The following is a 16,082-nucleotide window of genomic DNA, read 5'->3' as shown; positions in this document are numbered from 1 at the left end:
GCTGCTGCACAGAAGTATAAGAAATAAAAGGGGCAGCTGGTCTGGGTGGCACATTTGGACATAGAAAGTGTGACGTTAGTGAGTGAGTGGGCATCTCTTCAGATTTTCAGCCTTTGTATCAGCTTCTCTGGCATTCTGGCATGGTATTCCCCAATGGTTGTACTTTTAAGTTCCCCCATTGCTGGAAGCTGCTGGACCTACATCCTTTTTCATTTAGTGACTAAATTTACTCATCTCTCAGTGGGCTGTTCACTTAGGGGCATTTGCAAAGGAGCACTAAAATTAAAGGAGTATGGCTGGCCCCAGTGGAGCAACCGATTTACTGAGCCCTCCCTTTCAAAAATTGTGTAAATGAAAATAGGGTGCTGATCTGCAGGTAATGCATGGAGCGCTTCTGGAGATATTTAATAATACAGTCCTTCGTGACCAATTACACTGTTATTTACATCTCAGGCATTTTCCTGTTCTCTTTTAATGTCAGGGTGATTTTCCTCTTTATTTGTCTCTAAGGTTAGATGGATTTTAAGTTGGTACATTCTATGTCTCCTCAATGTGTCATTGTGTTTTTTTGCTTGCTGGTTACTCACCACTTACCTACACACAGACGTGTGTTTTCTTACATCTGACGATCGGAGACCCATTGCCCCTCACTGTTGGTAAAGTACATCAATGGCAGTGAAAAAGTGCCACCAATAAAATGAGCGGCTGTCACAAAGGCATGAACAGGGGCCGTGATAAGAGCCCCGCTAACAACTATGAAATCCCATACACAACACAACTAAAGGATAACATGGTTTTCGAGGAAAATCTGTTCCAACTCAAACTAACAGTCAGTTCACAGAAATGTGTTGCAAAACAAAAGAAGCTATGAAAAAACATTGCTGTCAGGGAGTCAGTCCTCGCCATCGGTTGTGTCAGTCTGCGAGCATCATACCACTGCTGAGAACGACTTCACAGTCATGTCTCTCACAGTCAGCGCTTGGTTTCTACAACACCCTCCTCTTTCCTGGAAGCACTCCGTAGCTGTGTCTCTCTGCAGGCTCTTTCCTCTCTGCACTAACCCCCTCCCCCACTGCCACTACCTACTGCTGAGAGTCACTTCGGTGCCATGTCTCACAGTCAGCTCCTTCCTCTATGCCTGTCTTACACTTTGCCACTGCTGCCCTTAAAGTGCATTCCCCGATGATTTGTAAGAACCCGGCTCCAGTTGAATACCTTTGTACTTTTCCTGTCCTGTTGTTGTTCATGTTTGTTTGCTTGCCTACCATGTGGTTCCGCTGTCTGCCCATTGGCAAACGTTTGTTTATGTGTGCTCGAGCCATGTTGCTTCTCTGAAGAATGGCTCATTAAGTATTTCAGTTTTTGTAGTCTTTTGTTTAGTGGCATTCTACTGCGTGAAGCAGAGTTCCAATTCAGATTTATTTGGTGAAATTACAGCGACCGTCTCTTTGGTCCTTCAGTCGGTTGCATGTTTTTATCTTATTATTTCCGCGGGGTATTAGCCTGGGATGTGATTATGTGTTTGGCCATGTGTGTGTGCGCATCTGACTGTCCACGGATAATCTTGGATACTACTGCTGAGTCCTCTTAACTGGCTGGTAGGCCCTACGAGCTTCAGTCAGATGCTGATGCCTTGGTAAGCAGCAAATGGTATTCCTGATCTATTTTCTCACTGGCACATACATGTAATCATGGCACAGTGGGGCAAGTGAAGTAGTATAGTGCCAATAAATGTACAATGTAGGTTCAAGTTGTCCACAGGACACAGGAACCAAAAAAAAAGTTCCTGTGTCCTGCTTCCCAGCTGCTGGGCAAAATCGAAGGGATAATCTGTGGAATTACAAAGCGGTCGCTATACGGAGCCAGAACAGCACAGTCTGCTCTGCCTAGGTTGCAAAATGTAGATAAATATATTTATACAGTGCGTATCAACTGTGTGCACTGTCAAAAGAATAGACTTGAAGCATTAATACAGCTTCAGGTCACAGTTAAGCTGCATGGAGCCACCACAGCTACCTCTAACTCTAAATGATAGATAGTATAAAATATGTTAGGAATCTTACCATATGTGGGTATGTACTTTGCATATCTTGAGAACTGCTTATCTGATCAACTTTACACTTGGCAGGTAAATTGCTGGGGATGGAAGTTAAGTTAGGGAGTTAAGCATGTCTTGTGCAGTGGGCAAAATCCATTGACTGCTTATTATCTACAGTTCACTGCTGGATATACTAAAGATGCAACTAAACTCGTCCTCGCATCCTTGGAGTCGATGTGCAATGAGTGGTTCTCGACAAGGCTGCAAGTAGCACTTCCTTGGGCGAAGCAATCTGCTCACCCCGAACGTCGATGCGCTCCAAACATCCACGCACTAGAAGATTGCAGTGAATATGCATCTGTTGCGTGACATACACGTCAGATTCACATGTGCGAGTGAAAAACACGTCTGATACACTTGTGGTCTAAAAGGGAGGTAAGATAATTTTGGTTTGTATTTATTCAATCAAACAGCTGTGGTCTTTGCAGATGCACCTGGTGGAGATCTGCGTTCTACTGATTGCATCTTTCGGGTTTCCATCCTGTGGTTGGTTAGAACCATCCATTTATTTGTACACACTGTTACACTTTTAGCTACAAATGAATTCTCTGAATGCTCAGTACAGTGGCAGAGACACAGCCAGTCAACCATCTGTTTTAAAATCTTTCCTTTGGGTGATTGTTGTAGTCTATAGAGACCAGTTATAGAAATCTTGTATACCGCCTGTCACTACAATGTCCTAAACGCAAAGCATTTAACCAGCTCTCCTCAGGCAGAATATTTACTATGGCTGCAGGCAAACTAGTGTCTTCTAACAGGCAATATGGCGGTGTGCATCCCAAATAAAGTCCCACACTGGACTTCAATTGCTGTAGTCTGTAGAGTCCTCCATTATTTCTGAATGAGCTACATGGCATGACTGTGACAATAAAATGAATCAATTCTAGACAACTTGGAAAGAAATGTATTCCCTGAATCAGGCCCAAGATCTGTCAATGTATTTTTTACTACACATCTAATTTCCGTCAATCCACTCAAAGGACATCATGGCACTTCTTATGGTAATTCCAGTTTTCTGACAATGCTACGCATACTGCATATAATCATCCTGGTAAGTATCCAAATTGCATATGTCGACGTCAACGTTTTCAAAGTACATAGTTACAGTGAATAAAAGACCAGGAGCAGTAATCTGCACATGTGACATTTTAATCTGGATGCAAATCAAGTTATGATGGCTGTTATAACAGATAGGCTTTGTCCTGTTGTAAAAATAGTATGTAAAACCCAGAAACAGCCTCACACACCAACCTGATGAAGGCAACATAGCTGAAGGTGCTTCAAGAATTAAGTGTGGGGTACTGGAGAGCTGTGTGATCAGTTTTCATTTTGATGGACAACGCTGGGATTTTACATAATAGGAACATGACCCGCTGTATTCCGGTACACACCAAACGCTCGACTGTAAACTAGGCCCACAGCAGGTGCTGTGCTCAAGATACATACTTAATTCAGAGATATCTCTCATCCCGACCCACTGCTTTAAAGAGGATGAAAGAAGCTGATGTGATTGATGATTATTAATAATACCACTCTGACTCCACCTGCAGAGACTGAAATTCCAACATTTATTCTGCTATCATGTCTTTTTTTCCCAAGTTGTGCCTTTTTTTGCATCTCGTCACCAAGTTAAAAAATAAACTTACTTGATAGGATTTATGTTGTATTATTTATTCATATATATATACTCAATGTAGTCAATTTTATTTATATAATTCAATATAGTAAATCACGAGTTTACCTCAAGGGGCTTTAGGATCTGTACAGCACACCTTACAACAGATAATGTAAAACTCTCCCCAAAAACCCCAAAACAAAAATGGAAGTGAGTAGGAATCATTCTCTGGACAAACAGCACTCAGTGAACAATTGTCTATTGAGTGTCCGGCATGTTTTGCTTCTGCTTCTGCCATCTCGCTTTCATTATCTTGGTGTATTTCAGTATAGTATTGAAATAAATGAATTCATGTAAATTCCAATATAAAATTGAAGACAGAAGTAGGTAAAACTCTCAGACAGCTACCCTTTGGGTTCTAGAGAAGCGTTTGAGTTGAAGTAACTTGTGAGTTACACACTACTGAAATTCCAATGGATTGGTAAAATCAACAAAGCATCCTGTTGAAAATGTATGTTTGATTAGGCCTGGACACCCTCCACAGGCGGTTGTGTACTCAGGAACAGTGGGTGTCGACCTTCCCACAGCGTGATGACAACAGTCCTTGCCAAAATGTGTGTTCTGATAATTTGACCGGAACCCATCTGGAGCTCAATGGAAACCAGTGCTGTGTGTGTCAGTGGGCACTTAGTCTTAACCTTAGCAGAGCAGAAAGGTCTATTTGTGCCCAGTTGAGATATGGCACACTGCCTCTAGCTGTGTAAATTGGACCCTTATTTTGGATGTTTGAAATTACGGATAACTGCAGGCTACAGTGTACTGTATGCTAACCATCATGGTGTTTACTGAGTTCAGGTTTGGTTGATGACCTACTAACAAACTCTGAAGGTTTTGTAGGGTCAAGTGTATTTATTGTTGACATTTATGCTACACATGTCATCTTTCTTTTTGGTTCCTGTATGTAAGAGGTTGTCAGAGCATAAAGCATGCACTACTTTAAGTCTAATGTATAACTGCATTGTGCTTTGAAGTCAAGCCTACCTCATGGCAGCAGTTCACTGTCGCAGCAAACACTGCTTTGCCGAAACCAAATCTCTTTGAATCAATCCCAAAGTCATATGACTTTGTCAAAATAATACTTTCAGTTAAACCCACATATGACCAAATATCAAAGCATCCACCCACTCACCTGTGTGCAGTAGCTCTTCTTTAGTTGTTGTATCTGTGAATATCTGTCATACTGCCTCTCAGGTGACTGTCTCCTCCCACCCAAATGTCCTCTCTAACGTTCACTAGACGCTCAGTGGAGTGGCCACTCCTGTAATTCAGTGCTCTGAAGTGTTCCCTATAAATTGTTTTGAATCATTTGTGGCCATTTCAGCTGTCATGTTAACATATTATCAACCCACCTACTTGTTTGGACCTGTTAACTTTGTGGGTTTGTGTGTGAACGTGAAAAGATTTGGAACAACCAACGCAATCCGACACGTATTATATTGTAATTCATTCCAATGCATTCTGCTCAGAGTAATCAGAGCCAGCAGGTCTATCCCCAGCACAGTCCTGCTTAACAGAGCTAACGGCTCATGTGCGTAGGGGTTGTATTGGTTTGCATTATGATGCATTCACTCTTTATGGAGTAGAAATTAGTATGCAAAGGTGTCGTGTTCAAATCTAATCTCATGAAGTGTATTTTTTTTGTGAAAAAGATAATGAATCCATAACAATTTTAAATGGATATTAGAGAGGGAATCATGATCTGTTTAACTTCCTAACACTAGCTCTAGGCAGTGGAATAATTGAAACTATTGATGTACATTAAAAATACAATTATTTATTTCCTAATCATTTTAATTATTTTTTTAAGCAAATGACTACAAAAGAAAAAAATTACAATGTTAAAGGATGAAATTAAGAATTTGACCGTTTTTCACTGGCTTTGCTTCAGTTTAAAATAAAATTCTCGACGGTTGTGGAAAAAAAGCGAGTCTGGAGCCTCACTGTCAATTATAGTTCTTTAACAGAGAATTGGAAATCGTTGTAGCTCTACTTCAGAGGTGCTAAAATATACATTTTAGTGAGAAATAATTGAATAAACACTGAATGGTTGTCTGAATGAGAAGTTTCCATAATAATATATAATCGATGGAATTATGGCCTGTTTAACTTCCTAACATTAGCTCTAGGCAGTTTGCAAAACATAATTAGATGGCTCCGAAACTTTGGTCCGTCAAAAAACTTTCCGGAACAGGTTTGATTTTCTGCGCTTTTCACATCAATCAAAAAGCGTTTTGAACACTCAGAGCCACCATGCAACTTGACAAAACTTTATTTCTGTGAAAGTGGATGTAGCTTAAATTGATCTCAAATACCATGCAATCATTTAGCCCATATCTGGGATCAACAATTGCTTTAAAGCTGATAAAACATATCATCAGGCCTTTCGGTACGCAGAAGGTGGCATTGTTATCACTTTGTTCCAATGGAGCCCAGTGCTCCTGACGAGTAATACTTAAGGGATTGCTTTGTAATTTCACAGCGATTGCTTCAGATCACAGTCAGATGGATGTGGCGATTACAGCCACCAGTAGAATAGCTTTGTGACTTGTCGCACTTGTCACAAATGTTATGATGGGGGGGGTTCCTGAATAATTACTCAATTATTATGCAATAACAAGCACATTCAGATGTACTGTGTAATGACATGTTTAAACATTGGTGTTTATTATACGCTTCCCCCTTCCCTATTGGTATTGGGTAATTCAATGTAAATGTTGCTGTTGATAATACGATGGATGTTCAACAATGTCAAAGTGATTTTACCCATATTGGGCAGAAGAATGATTGCTGTCCACACTTCTGTGTTGTGACTCTGTCCTAAGCAATAGGTTTGGATTCGTGCCCAGAGCCGCTGCCTCCCAGTAACGGTCAGAAAGTGGGCGACCGCTACACTGTCAGTGACATGGTGTCCTTCCAGTGTGATCAAGGCTTCTCTTTACAGGTAGGTGAAAGCATTCGTTGCTGCTAAAGCAGATCACAGCTTTCCTATGGTTATGATAAGTGAATTATCTAACTGCCTGGAGTGACAATTCCAAGGGAATACCCCAAAGGATGAGTCTGTCAAGGCTGGGCTACTAAGTACTTCAGGAAAGAAATGTGTGGATGCACAAGGGTGGAGTAACTATCCATGTATTTAAGCTTGCATCTGTATTGTTTGTGTGTGTGTGTGTGGCTTGCGTGCTTCTGTGCTTGGACATTCCTGTGAGTGTGTGTCTGTTTACAAAGCAGCTTTAACTTCCTCCGATCTTCCTCCAGTAGATACTGTAGCTGTGGTGTTTTGAGCTGTAGAAGCTTCCACTGCCATGGGCGATAGATTGTGTTAACAGTCGCCTCACTAATCCCACACCAGGTTTTTCTTTGCAGCTCAGGCCTTCACTTCTTTTCACTTTCTCTTCAGCCCAACCAGCAAACTTATTATACACATCTTCAGGCTGAGTGTCTGAACACCAGAAACAGACCAGAGGCCATTGTAGGAACAAATCACAAGTACGGCAGAGTTTTTGAGTTCAGGTGTACGCGTGTGTCCATGTATGTGGGCGGTACAACCGGGCATACACACCCATGCTGCGGTAGAAGCCGTTTCCAGGTTTGACATATGCTGCTTTAGGAATGTATGTGTATGAATGCGTTTAACAAGCACCTTGGTTGCAGGGAACTTCCAGACTGTGCTCAATTTTGAAATGCTTAAAACAGTGCTATGAATATATCCAGATGGTTAAATTGTAATATCCATCAATTTAATATTATTTTTTTATCCAACTGAAAAAAAAGTATTTTCTTGTTCTCTCAGGCTATAACACGTCTCTCTTTAGTCAGAACCCAGGTGGTACTCTTGCTGCACGTCTAGAAGCAATAGGTCCCTCTCCTACTCTTGATACCATCAAATATTTACACACAACCTTGAGAAGAGGATTTTGAGAAATCCAAAAATCTGACTGTTAACCAATTCGAAAGATCCACAAGACAGAGAATTTGCTTGCGGAAGACCTGTCTGTTTGATCTCTTGGTGTTCCTTATGTTTGTATTGCGCTGTATTTTGGAGGGGTTGAATATATTGTTTTTGTTTGTTTTCCTGAATAGGGTAATGCATATATTACCTGCATGCCTGGCCCTGTGAGAAGGTGGAATTACCCCGTTCCTCTGTGTTTAGGTAATGTAACATTTTATACCGTCTGACATTACCAGCGTACGTAGGGTTTCAATGAGGTGATGTTGCATGACAAATCCATTATTTGTTGTATCAAACACAAATTCAGTCTTTATTTTGTCTTTTGCCCTTCTCCTTTTGACATAGAACTTTTCCTTGGATATCTTTTTTTTTATTGCTCCCATAGCAATAATTTACTCATACACAACCACACAATACATCAATGCCCGCACAGAGGACTTGTTATTGTATTAGGGAAAGTAACAATTTCATTGTACGACCAGGGGAGGGAATGATGGGTGGGCCTGGGGGCTTGAGGAGTGTGGATTATGAATTTTCTGCTTTCCCCTTCAGTTGAAAATCAATAAGGCTTTGCACCATCTCAGTGTGTTCTTTGATTTCTGATACCCCTGATGAGTCTCTACTCTCCCCCGACACTTGCTCTAAAGTTGATTGTCACAGAGACAGATTCCAGAGATTACTAAGGAAGCGCAGCAGTTTCTCTTTTGACACCTCAATGTTCTGTTGCCCCCAATTACACATGAACACTACCACACACACACACACACACACACACACACACACACACACACACACACACACAGACACTAGTGCAAACAAGCCCTTGCAGTGCATATAAACACACACACTTCCACACATAAGCACATGCTCACTGCACTCTTCATGTAAATGTTATGTCCCTGTGGTTTTCACAGTTCACTGCGGACATAAATCCCCAGCTTTACTGTTGACAGGCTTGTACTTGGACGCGTGTATTCGCTCGTTAGCTCAACTCCTCGCTCGTCTCCGGTACACCCCGACACCCCAGGATCTGTATTCACTTTGTTGCTGATAAACTCACATCAAAGTGGTTGCATGCTCCGACACAAACGGTATCACATCCTCATGAGTGCCTCTCCGCTCATCCTCTTTTTCATTTTATACACAAACATGTCAAGCGGGTTTCCCCCACCTGCAGCACACTTAAATCCCAAGATAGTTTTTTCATCATTCTGGCCTTGGTTGATAGTCTCCAAAGAAATGGCAGCAACACCGATTTGGTTCCAACCGCTTGCCACATGATAGGCCTGTTAGGTTTTAGATGGAAATGCCAAAGATTTAACTACAAGTTTACATCGGTACCTCTGTTGGCTGTAATTGCATCACACCTGGGTGTTTATGTAAGACTAGGTTTTGTGCCACAGGAAAGGGGGATGAGTGTAACCTTCACAACAAGCTAAAGTGTTCTCTGCACAGTCAAAAAAAGAGAGGTGCAGTGTTTGATGGGGGAGGGTAGTAATCGCCGCCATCACTGAGCAAAACTGTGTTGCTGTATTGAATTAACGCACACATTTATTTTAATTTGAAGCACCATCAAACAAGCAATGTGCCCGAGTCTGTTATCTATTCACAGCTGCCCTTATGGTACGTAATCCACACAGTCAAGCAGAGATGTAGATGTACACCCCAACTCGCCAACACGCTACCCCATGTTTATTAGCATATGTGGCAAACACAGACAGTGCCACAGTACTGCTAGCCTTTTCTCTGGGCACATACACAAAAATGCTGCACGTTTTCCCATGGTGCCCTTCTGTGGAGTTGTGACATGTTCTTTGTCCTTGCCTGGTCTCCCTCAGCTCAGTGTGGAGGATCTATGACAGACTTCAGCGGCGTCATCCTTAGCCCGGGCTTCCCAGGGAATTACCAGAGCAGCCTGGACTGCAGCTGGAGAGTTCAACTCCCTATTGGCTTTGGTCTGTCATCCCCCCCTCTGTCTTTCTTTTCACTTTTTCTTTGTAGTTCTGCTAGCTCTAATGTCTTCTCTGCTGCTTTCTCTCCTCTCGACTTCTTCTTGTGTGAAAAAGAGCATGATAGTTCTATGCATGCTTAAAATTAGATTTGAATTAACTCCTACTACAGTACCAAAACAGATCATTAATTTTTACTTTTACTTTTCTTTCTGTCCTTTAGGGATCCATATGCAGTTCCTGAACTTCTCCACTGAGCCTGTTCATGACTATCTCGAGGTGCGCAGCGGGAACCTCGAGACAGGAACAGTGATTGATCGTTTCAGTGGCCCCGTGGTGCCCAACTCTCTTTTTAGCACCACCCACGAGACCACTCTCTTCTTCCACAGTGACTACTCCCAGAACAAGCCTGGCTTCCACATTGTCTACCAGGGTGAGGAGCAAAGATCCGTCCTTATGGTCAAGTTAAAATGGGGGTATTATCATAGCAACAGCTGAAAAGAGGGAAAGAGATTGAAGAGTTTGCTAATAGAGCAATTACAAGACCATCAGTCACGTTATAAACAGTCCAGGCACAAAGATTAGACTTGGAAGGCAGATGCTTTCTCTAAGGTTGTAAAATTACAAAAGGTTAAAAATCAATGCCGACCTCCGCTGAGACATTCAATAGCACGTATCCTTGAGTGGTAATAGTGTTGGCTATACTAGTGGTTTAGTGTTAGAGCTGATGTGGAAATAATTAGTAATGTACAATACTAACAATTTACAATTTATTCAGATATCACTTTGCATTTTCAAATACATACAAGAGACGGTTCAAACAAAAAAGCATATAATGGTTAAGGCAATCTGGTGATTGGATTTTACCAGTGATGCAAGATTAGCACGTCTCAACAGCTCACTAGCCGGCCTTTGGTTGTCTTTCATCACACATTATAAAGTGTTATCATTTCTTTCCTTGAATCTGTGTTTCATAAATTGCCTCTACCGGGTGTGGGTTTGTGTTTTTCCAGCATATGAGCTTCAAAGGTGTCCGGACCCAAGACCTTTCCGCAATGGCATAGTGATTGGTCAGGAATACAGTGTGGGGATGACCATTTCCTTTGAGTGCCTTTCAGGTTACACTCTGCTTGGAGAGGCATCTCTTACATGTCTTCATGGAGTCAGCAGAAACTGGAATCACCCCATACCTCGCTGTGAAGGTAACTGGTTTGTGCCTCTTACAAAAACACCCGGTGTTTTCTAGCCAGTATTGTAAATCATTCTGATTAGATTACACTACCTAAGACCTAAATTCTTCCTCCAAATATACTACATTTAATGTACATTTAATATATATATATATATATATATATATATATATATATGTAAGCTAACAACTTCTTGAAAACGTCATGTATGGTATATTTTGAGAAGCTGACTGAAGTGACAATGGAGATGCTGCTAAAAACCTGCTAAAAATAAAATTCAAAAATAATTTTTAATGGAAGATTGGAGGTTCTTGAGTCTGCAGATAGTGCTATACTTTATTCTAGCACATTAAAGCATCTTTTACCACCGGTGTAGCACCACTTTACTGATCTATAAACTGACACTTCCAAATATAATGATATATGGGGCATTTACAAGTCTTTATTACAAAGCTGATTACACCTGTCTGTTGTAAATTTCAAGGACACTGCTCAAATGTTGCTCAGGCATGATAAATGATAGCTGTCCTCTCATCAGTGAATCAGTAGCATACATTTCAAGTACACAGCAGAGTTTGGTATATTCTGAGAAAATGGTGAATAGTTTTGTTTTTGCACTGTAGATGCCGTATTTCCCTGTCAAGATTACAGTCCTTTTTTGATCTGTAGTGTAACGCTGTGGCTTTGACTCTCAGTTCAAAGTCACATTTTAACACATTCCCTCTGAAGGGATATGATGAGGGAGTTTTACAGTCTAAACTCCTCAGTGTCATCAAGTTCACAGCCACTGGTAACCATCCCCTGCAGTTGTGTCTAACAGGTACATTCTCCCCCCAGCATCTCAGCGATAACCCAATAACACGCAGTTATTGTTTGTTTTATCAACAGATAAGTGGCAATACAGTCATAAAAATCGCTTTTATGACTTGAGGTAAATCCAAAACTGGCTTTCTATTTTTATTCAGTCTCTTTGTTTCTTCCCTCCCTTCAGCTCTCTGTGGTGGGAACGTGACATCCATGAATGGCACGATTTACTCTCCTGGACACCCAGCCGAGTATCCACACTTCCAGGACTGCATGTGGACTGTGAGAGTACCTCCTGGATATGGCATCTACATCAATTTCTCTGTTATCAACACAGAGCCTATCTATGACTACATCACTGTGTGGTAAGCTTTAATTTCTCTCTCACTTTATTCATCTATCATCAGCTTATGACACATATCATCTCATCATCTGTATACAAAGCTGCATACAGAGTCCTATAGACAATTACTGGGAGGCCGACTTTCTTCTTAATAATCGTGTTTGTTTGAACTTCAGAAACAGGTTATAGGTTATATAGGCTAGGGTATATATATATATATATATATATATACACACACACAGCTTCTCGCTAAAACCAAATTGATTCTGATATGTGATGAAATAAGAGAAAGTGAAATAAAGTCTGTCTCACTGTGCTTCTCTCTTCCCTGGTGAGTGATGCTTAAACAAGACAGAAATGTGTACAAGCATGAAAACAAATGAAATTTCAACTCTCATCAGATAATTGTACAACAGTTAATTATATCCAACAACCCGCCTGTTATCAGTCCAGCTGCTGTCGCTTTCTCTCTCTGGCTTTCCCTTTACCTTTCTGTAGCCCCGCTAGTATAGTAACCCTCAGGCAGTCATGGAGCTGTCCTCATGGGTGATAGAGGCGGGAAATGCCTTCCAGCATACAGTATGGGAGGAGGGAGCTACTGGCTCTATCGTTTTCATATGAAAAGGCGCATAAACAATCTGTTCCCTGATGGTAACATTTCATTTCCCTGCCTGACTGCCATCTCCCATTTTGCTGATCACTGTAAAATGGAACTGCAATAAGATTTTTTTTCAATATACACAGTATTAAAGGTAGGCTACACATACAAAAAAAGCATTTAGTGTACAGCATTCGCGTGAAAAGGCCCGCAGCGACCCTTGAGTGCCAGTAATGAAATACTTTTCTCTTGTACAAATATGGCATTTATACATACATAATAGAAAAGCACCGTCTTCTCGCATCAATCTTTCTTTGTATCATTGTAACATCCTACATCACATAAAAAAACACATCCAACTCATTTAGGCAGCTTATTTGAGGATACAGAACACGGCTGTAGTCTTAGAAGGGTTTAAAAGTTCTTCACTGCTTTCATTAGCAGAGGTGCTTCTGTCTTCTGTGCCGTCAGCAGCTAATGCATGTCTCATAAATGGCTTCACCGCAAATCGACTACTATTATCACCCCACAGTCATTCACCTACCTATTCAGCTTGGGATGGGGGAAATGAAATGTTCACGGTAAATTTGGTTTTACATAGCAATAGGAATATATGATATAGTTACCGTACTATAAATTACCATAACCAAATTATAAACAATGTATATAATGACAGGGTGGGAAGCTTGTTTTGTGGTAATCCAGTGAATAAGTTGACATAACAAATCTAGGTGCATCATAACATGGAAACAATAATCCTATAAATCGAATATTGCCATAAATGTATCCTGCTCATGCAACAATACAACACTGGTCTGAATCACCCAACAGAGCTATCGGTAATTATGGGTTTAACTACCTCAATAGAAGTAGTTAATGAAATATAATGGGGCTGCTAAATCTCAATCATGTTTCAGGATCTATATTGTCCTACTGGCCAACCCTACATCTATCTGCCCATCCATTTTCAGCTAATTCCCTCCAGCTCTACCTGAGGGTTCCCTGATTCCACCCAGCTCAGCTAAAATGTATAAACATGATCTCGGTCTGGCCCCGGGCTCTCCTCCCAGTCGGACATCCTGATGTAGCTCCACAGGGAGGCGTCCCAGAGGCATCCTCATTAGATGTCTGAACTACCTCAACTGGCTGTTTTCAGGAGGAGCAGGAGAGCAGCAGGTCTACTTTGAGCTCTTCCCAAATATCCGGCTTCTCATTCTACCACCAAAACCTGTACAGGCAGCTCATTCCAGCTCTTTGTATCCGTAAATTGAGAACTGCACCTTCAGGCCTAGCTCCATTTCCAACATGACATTTCAGTACTATGCCACTTGTCAATTTCACACTACATTGTACACTCATTTGGGAACAAGGCCCATAGATACTTAAACACTTTCACTTCAGGCCACAGTCTGGACTGTCAAAGGTGGACGCTGTCCAAGACATGCGTCAGGAACGACAGGCTGACTGCATTCAGGGCCTTCGACATCCATCCTCCACTGGCATTGGCATTAAACTAGTTCAATGACTTTTACTGCCCTAGCCTCTTATCTTTGTATCTGCTTTGTAATTTATAGGTGCCTGTTCTATGACATTTAGTGTAAATCAAGTTTGATTTGAGTATAGACATGTTACATTGCCTGTCCAGTGTGTACCTTGCCTTCGCCCAATGTCAGCTGGGATTAGCTCCAGCCCCCCCGTGGCCCTGAATTCAGGATAAGCGGTTGATGATGGATGGATGGATGGATGGATGGACATGTTACATTGGACTGGAAATACGCTGCCATACTGTAGCTACAGTAATGTGCATATACTGTTACAGCCTGGTTCAAGGAACAAAAAATGGTAGACCAGATGAGGGAAAAGTATTAAATAGACATTTAAATAGCCCACCAACCAATCAAAAAGGATAGAAGGCCAGAAACATCACACAGTAATATGGTGCAGCACTAGATTGAAGAGCAAGGTTTCTTCGGAGGGCCAGATGCACAACAGGTAGTGAACATACAACATACGTCCCAAATTAATTCAGAGGAATATTTTGCAAAGAAAAAAAAAAATACCGTCATTCCCCATCAATATGTAACATGCCTGGAGGAGGCAAAAGTTCCAGTGCTATACAGCCTCATCAGTTAACCCAAACTCAACATCTACTTTGACAATGTTTATTGATGTAAAACTTTTTCTCAGGTCCCCAGAAGGACTTCTGGGTCCATAAGACTGCTTGGGGATAACTAGACCTGCTCTTTGATCCCAGCATGTTATTACTGGTGTTTATTCATAAATCATTTGCACTCTCCCACCCGCTCTCCGTCCTCCCCCTCCTCCTCTCGCTCTTTCAATCTCTCTCTTTCCTTCTCCTCTCACATCCTCCTCCCTCCACTTCTCTGTATTCAGGGATGGACCTGACCAGGCCTCACCTCAAATCGGTCAGTTCAGTGGCAACTCGCTACAGGAGGGTGTGTCCACCACCGCCAATCAGATCCTCATCAAGTTCCACAGCGACTTCAGCACCAGTGGCTTCTTCGTGCTGCATTATCATGGTAACCTCCCCTTTGATACCAGCTAAGTGAAAACTTTGCTCTGCACGGCTGTAATGACCACTATTTATTTAATCCTCATTTCTCCACATCGCTGGAGACCCTAGTGCAGTAATAAAGATCAGAAAAGAACAGACTGATATTGTCCCTGTGCTTCTATATTGGAACGTCGTTAATTTCCCCTCTGTTATGAGTCGTTATTTGGCCCTTCTCATTTTGCTGTGTGGTATTGCTTCTTGTTCTGCATAATGATAAATGATGAATCCCTCCTTATGCCTGTTTTTCGCTGCACTATTAAAACGCCCCCCTTTGAAAAGAAGTTGATTAATAATAAAATGTCAACCATCTCAGCTAAAGTAGTGATTGGTTTTTGATGATCATGAACAGTGATAGGTGGCAATTTATGATCTAATCAAGTTTCAGCATGATGGGAGACTAAAGAATGTACTGCAGTTAGAACAGAAAATGCATATTCTCTCACTCTCACTCACTCTCTCTCAATCTCATGTGCTCTCTCTCCCCAACAGCATACCAGCTGAGAACATGTCAGCCACCCCCTCCTGTTGCCAATGCCACTATCCTAACCGATGATGACGAGTTTGAAATAGGTTTGTCTTATTTTATTGTGCTTGTTTACTGGCCAGGGACAATGCATAATAAAATACATTTGTAACAGACATAAGGTAATGTGCTTGGACAGCCCTGGACAGAGGAAGAATTGGAATAGACGTATCAAATGATTTGATCCATCAATTAATAAATGAAATCCCCTGTGAGATTAATCTTGTATTTGTTCTTTGACATCATTGTTTGAATATGTGTCTCTTTGTGAACATATTAATCCATGTATCCATTTCTCAATTTGAAACAGCTTTGTCTGTTGTACCTATTCATTTGGACATACATAGAGAATATTCATTTATAGTGCTGCTCCTGGAG

The 16,082-nt window shown here is 41.4% G+C and overlaps 1 protein-coding gene across 3 annotated transcripts in view; it reads left to right on the top strand.

The window, feature by feature from the left end:
• LOC311024300 (CUB and sushi domain-containing protein 3-like) overlaps positions 1-16,082 on the top strand; it is a 192,417-nt gene that overhangs the window by 118,517 nt on the left and 57,818 nt on the right. For 2 of the 3 annotated variants that reach the window (XM_084026641.1, XM_084026639.1), the window contains exons 38-45: positions 6,596-6,714; positions 7,854-7,923; positions 9,561-9,677; positions 9,895-10,104; positions 10,685-10,873; positions 11,853-12,030; positions 15,001-15,146; positions 15,671-15,751. In XM_084026641.1, the coding sequence (XP_083882767.1) occupies positions 6,596-6,714; positions 7,854-7,923; positions 9,561-9,677; positions 9,895-10,104; positions 10,685-10,873; positions 11,853-12,030; positions 15,001-15,146; positions 15,671-15,751 (1,110 nt within the window). The remainder of the gene's footprint in view (positions 1-6,595; positions 6,715-7,853; positions 7,924-9,560; positions 9,678-9,894; positions 10,105-10,684; positions 10,874-11,852; positions 12,031-15,000; positions 15,147-15,670; positions 15,752-16,082) is intronic. The other variant, XM_084026640.1, reaches the window with a different exon arrangement.

Source organism: Eutrigla gurnardus (assembly GCF_963514095.1).
Source record: "Eutrigla gurnardus genome assembly, chromosome: 14".
NCBI lineage: Eukaryota > Metazoa > Chordata > Actinopteri > Perciformes > Triglidae > Eutrigla > Eutrigla gurnardus.
The sequence above is the reverse complement of the archived record's forward strand: the minus strand, read 5'-3'. Positions and strand labels throughout refer to the sequence as shown.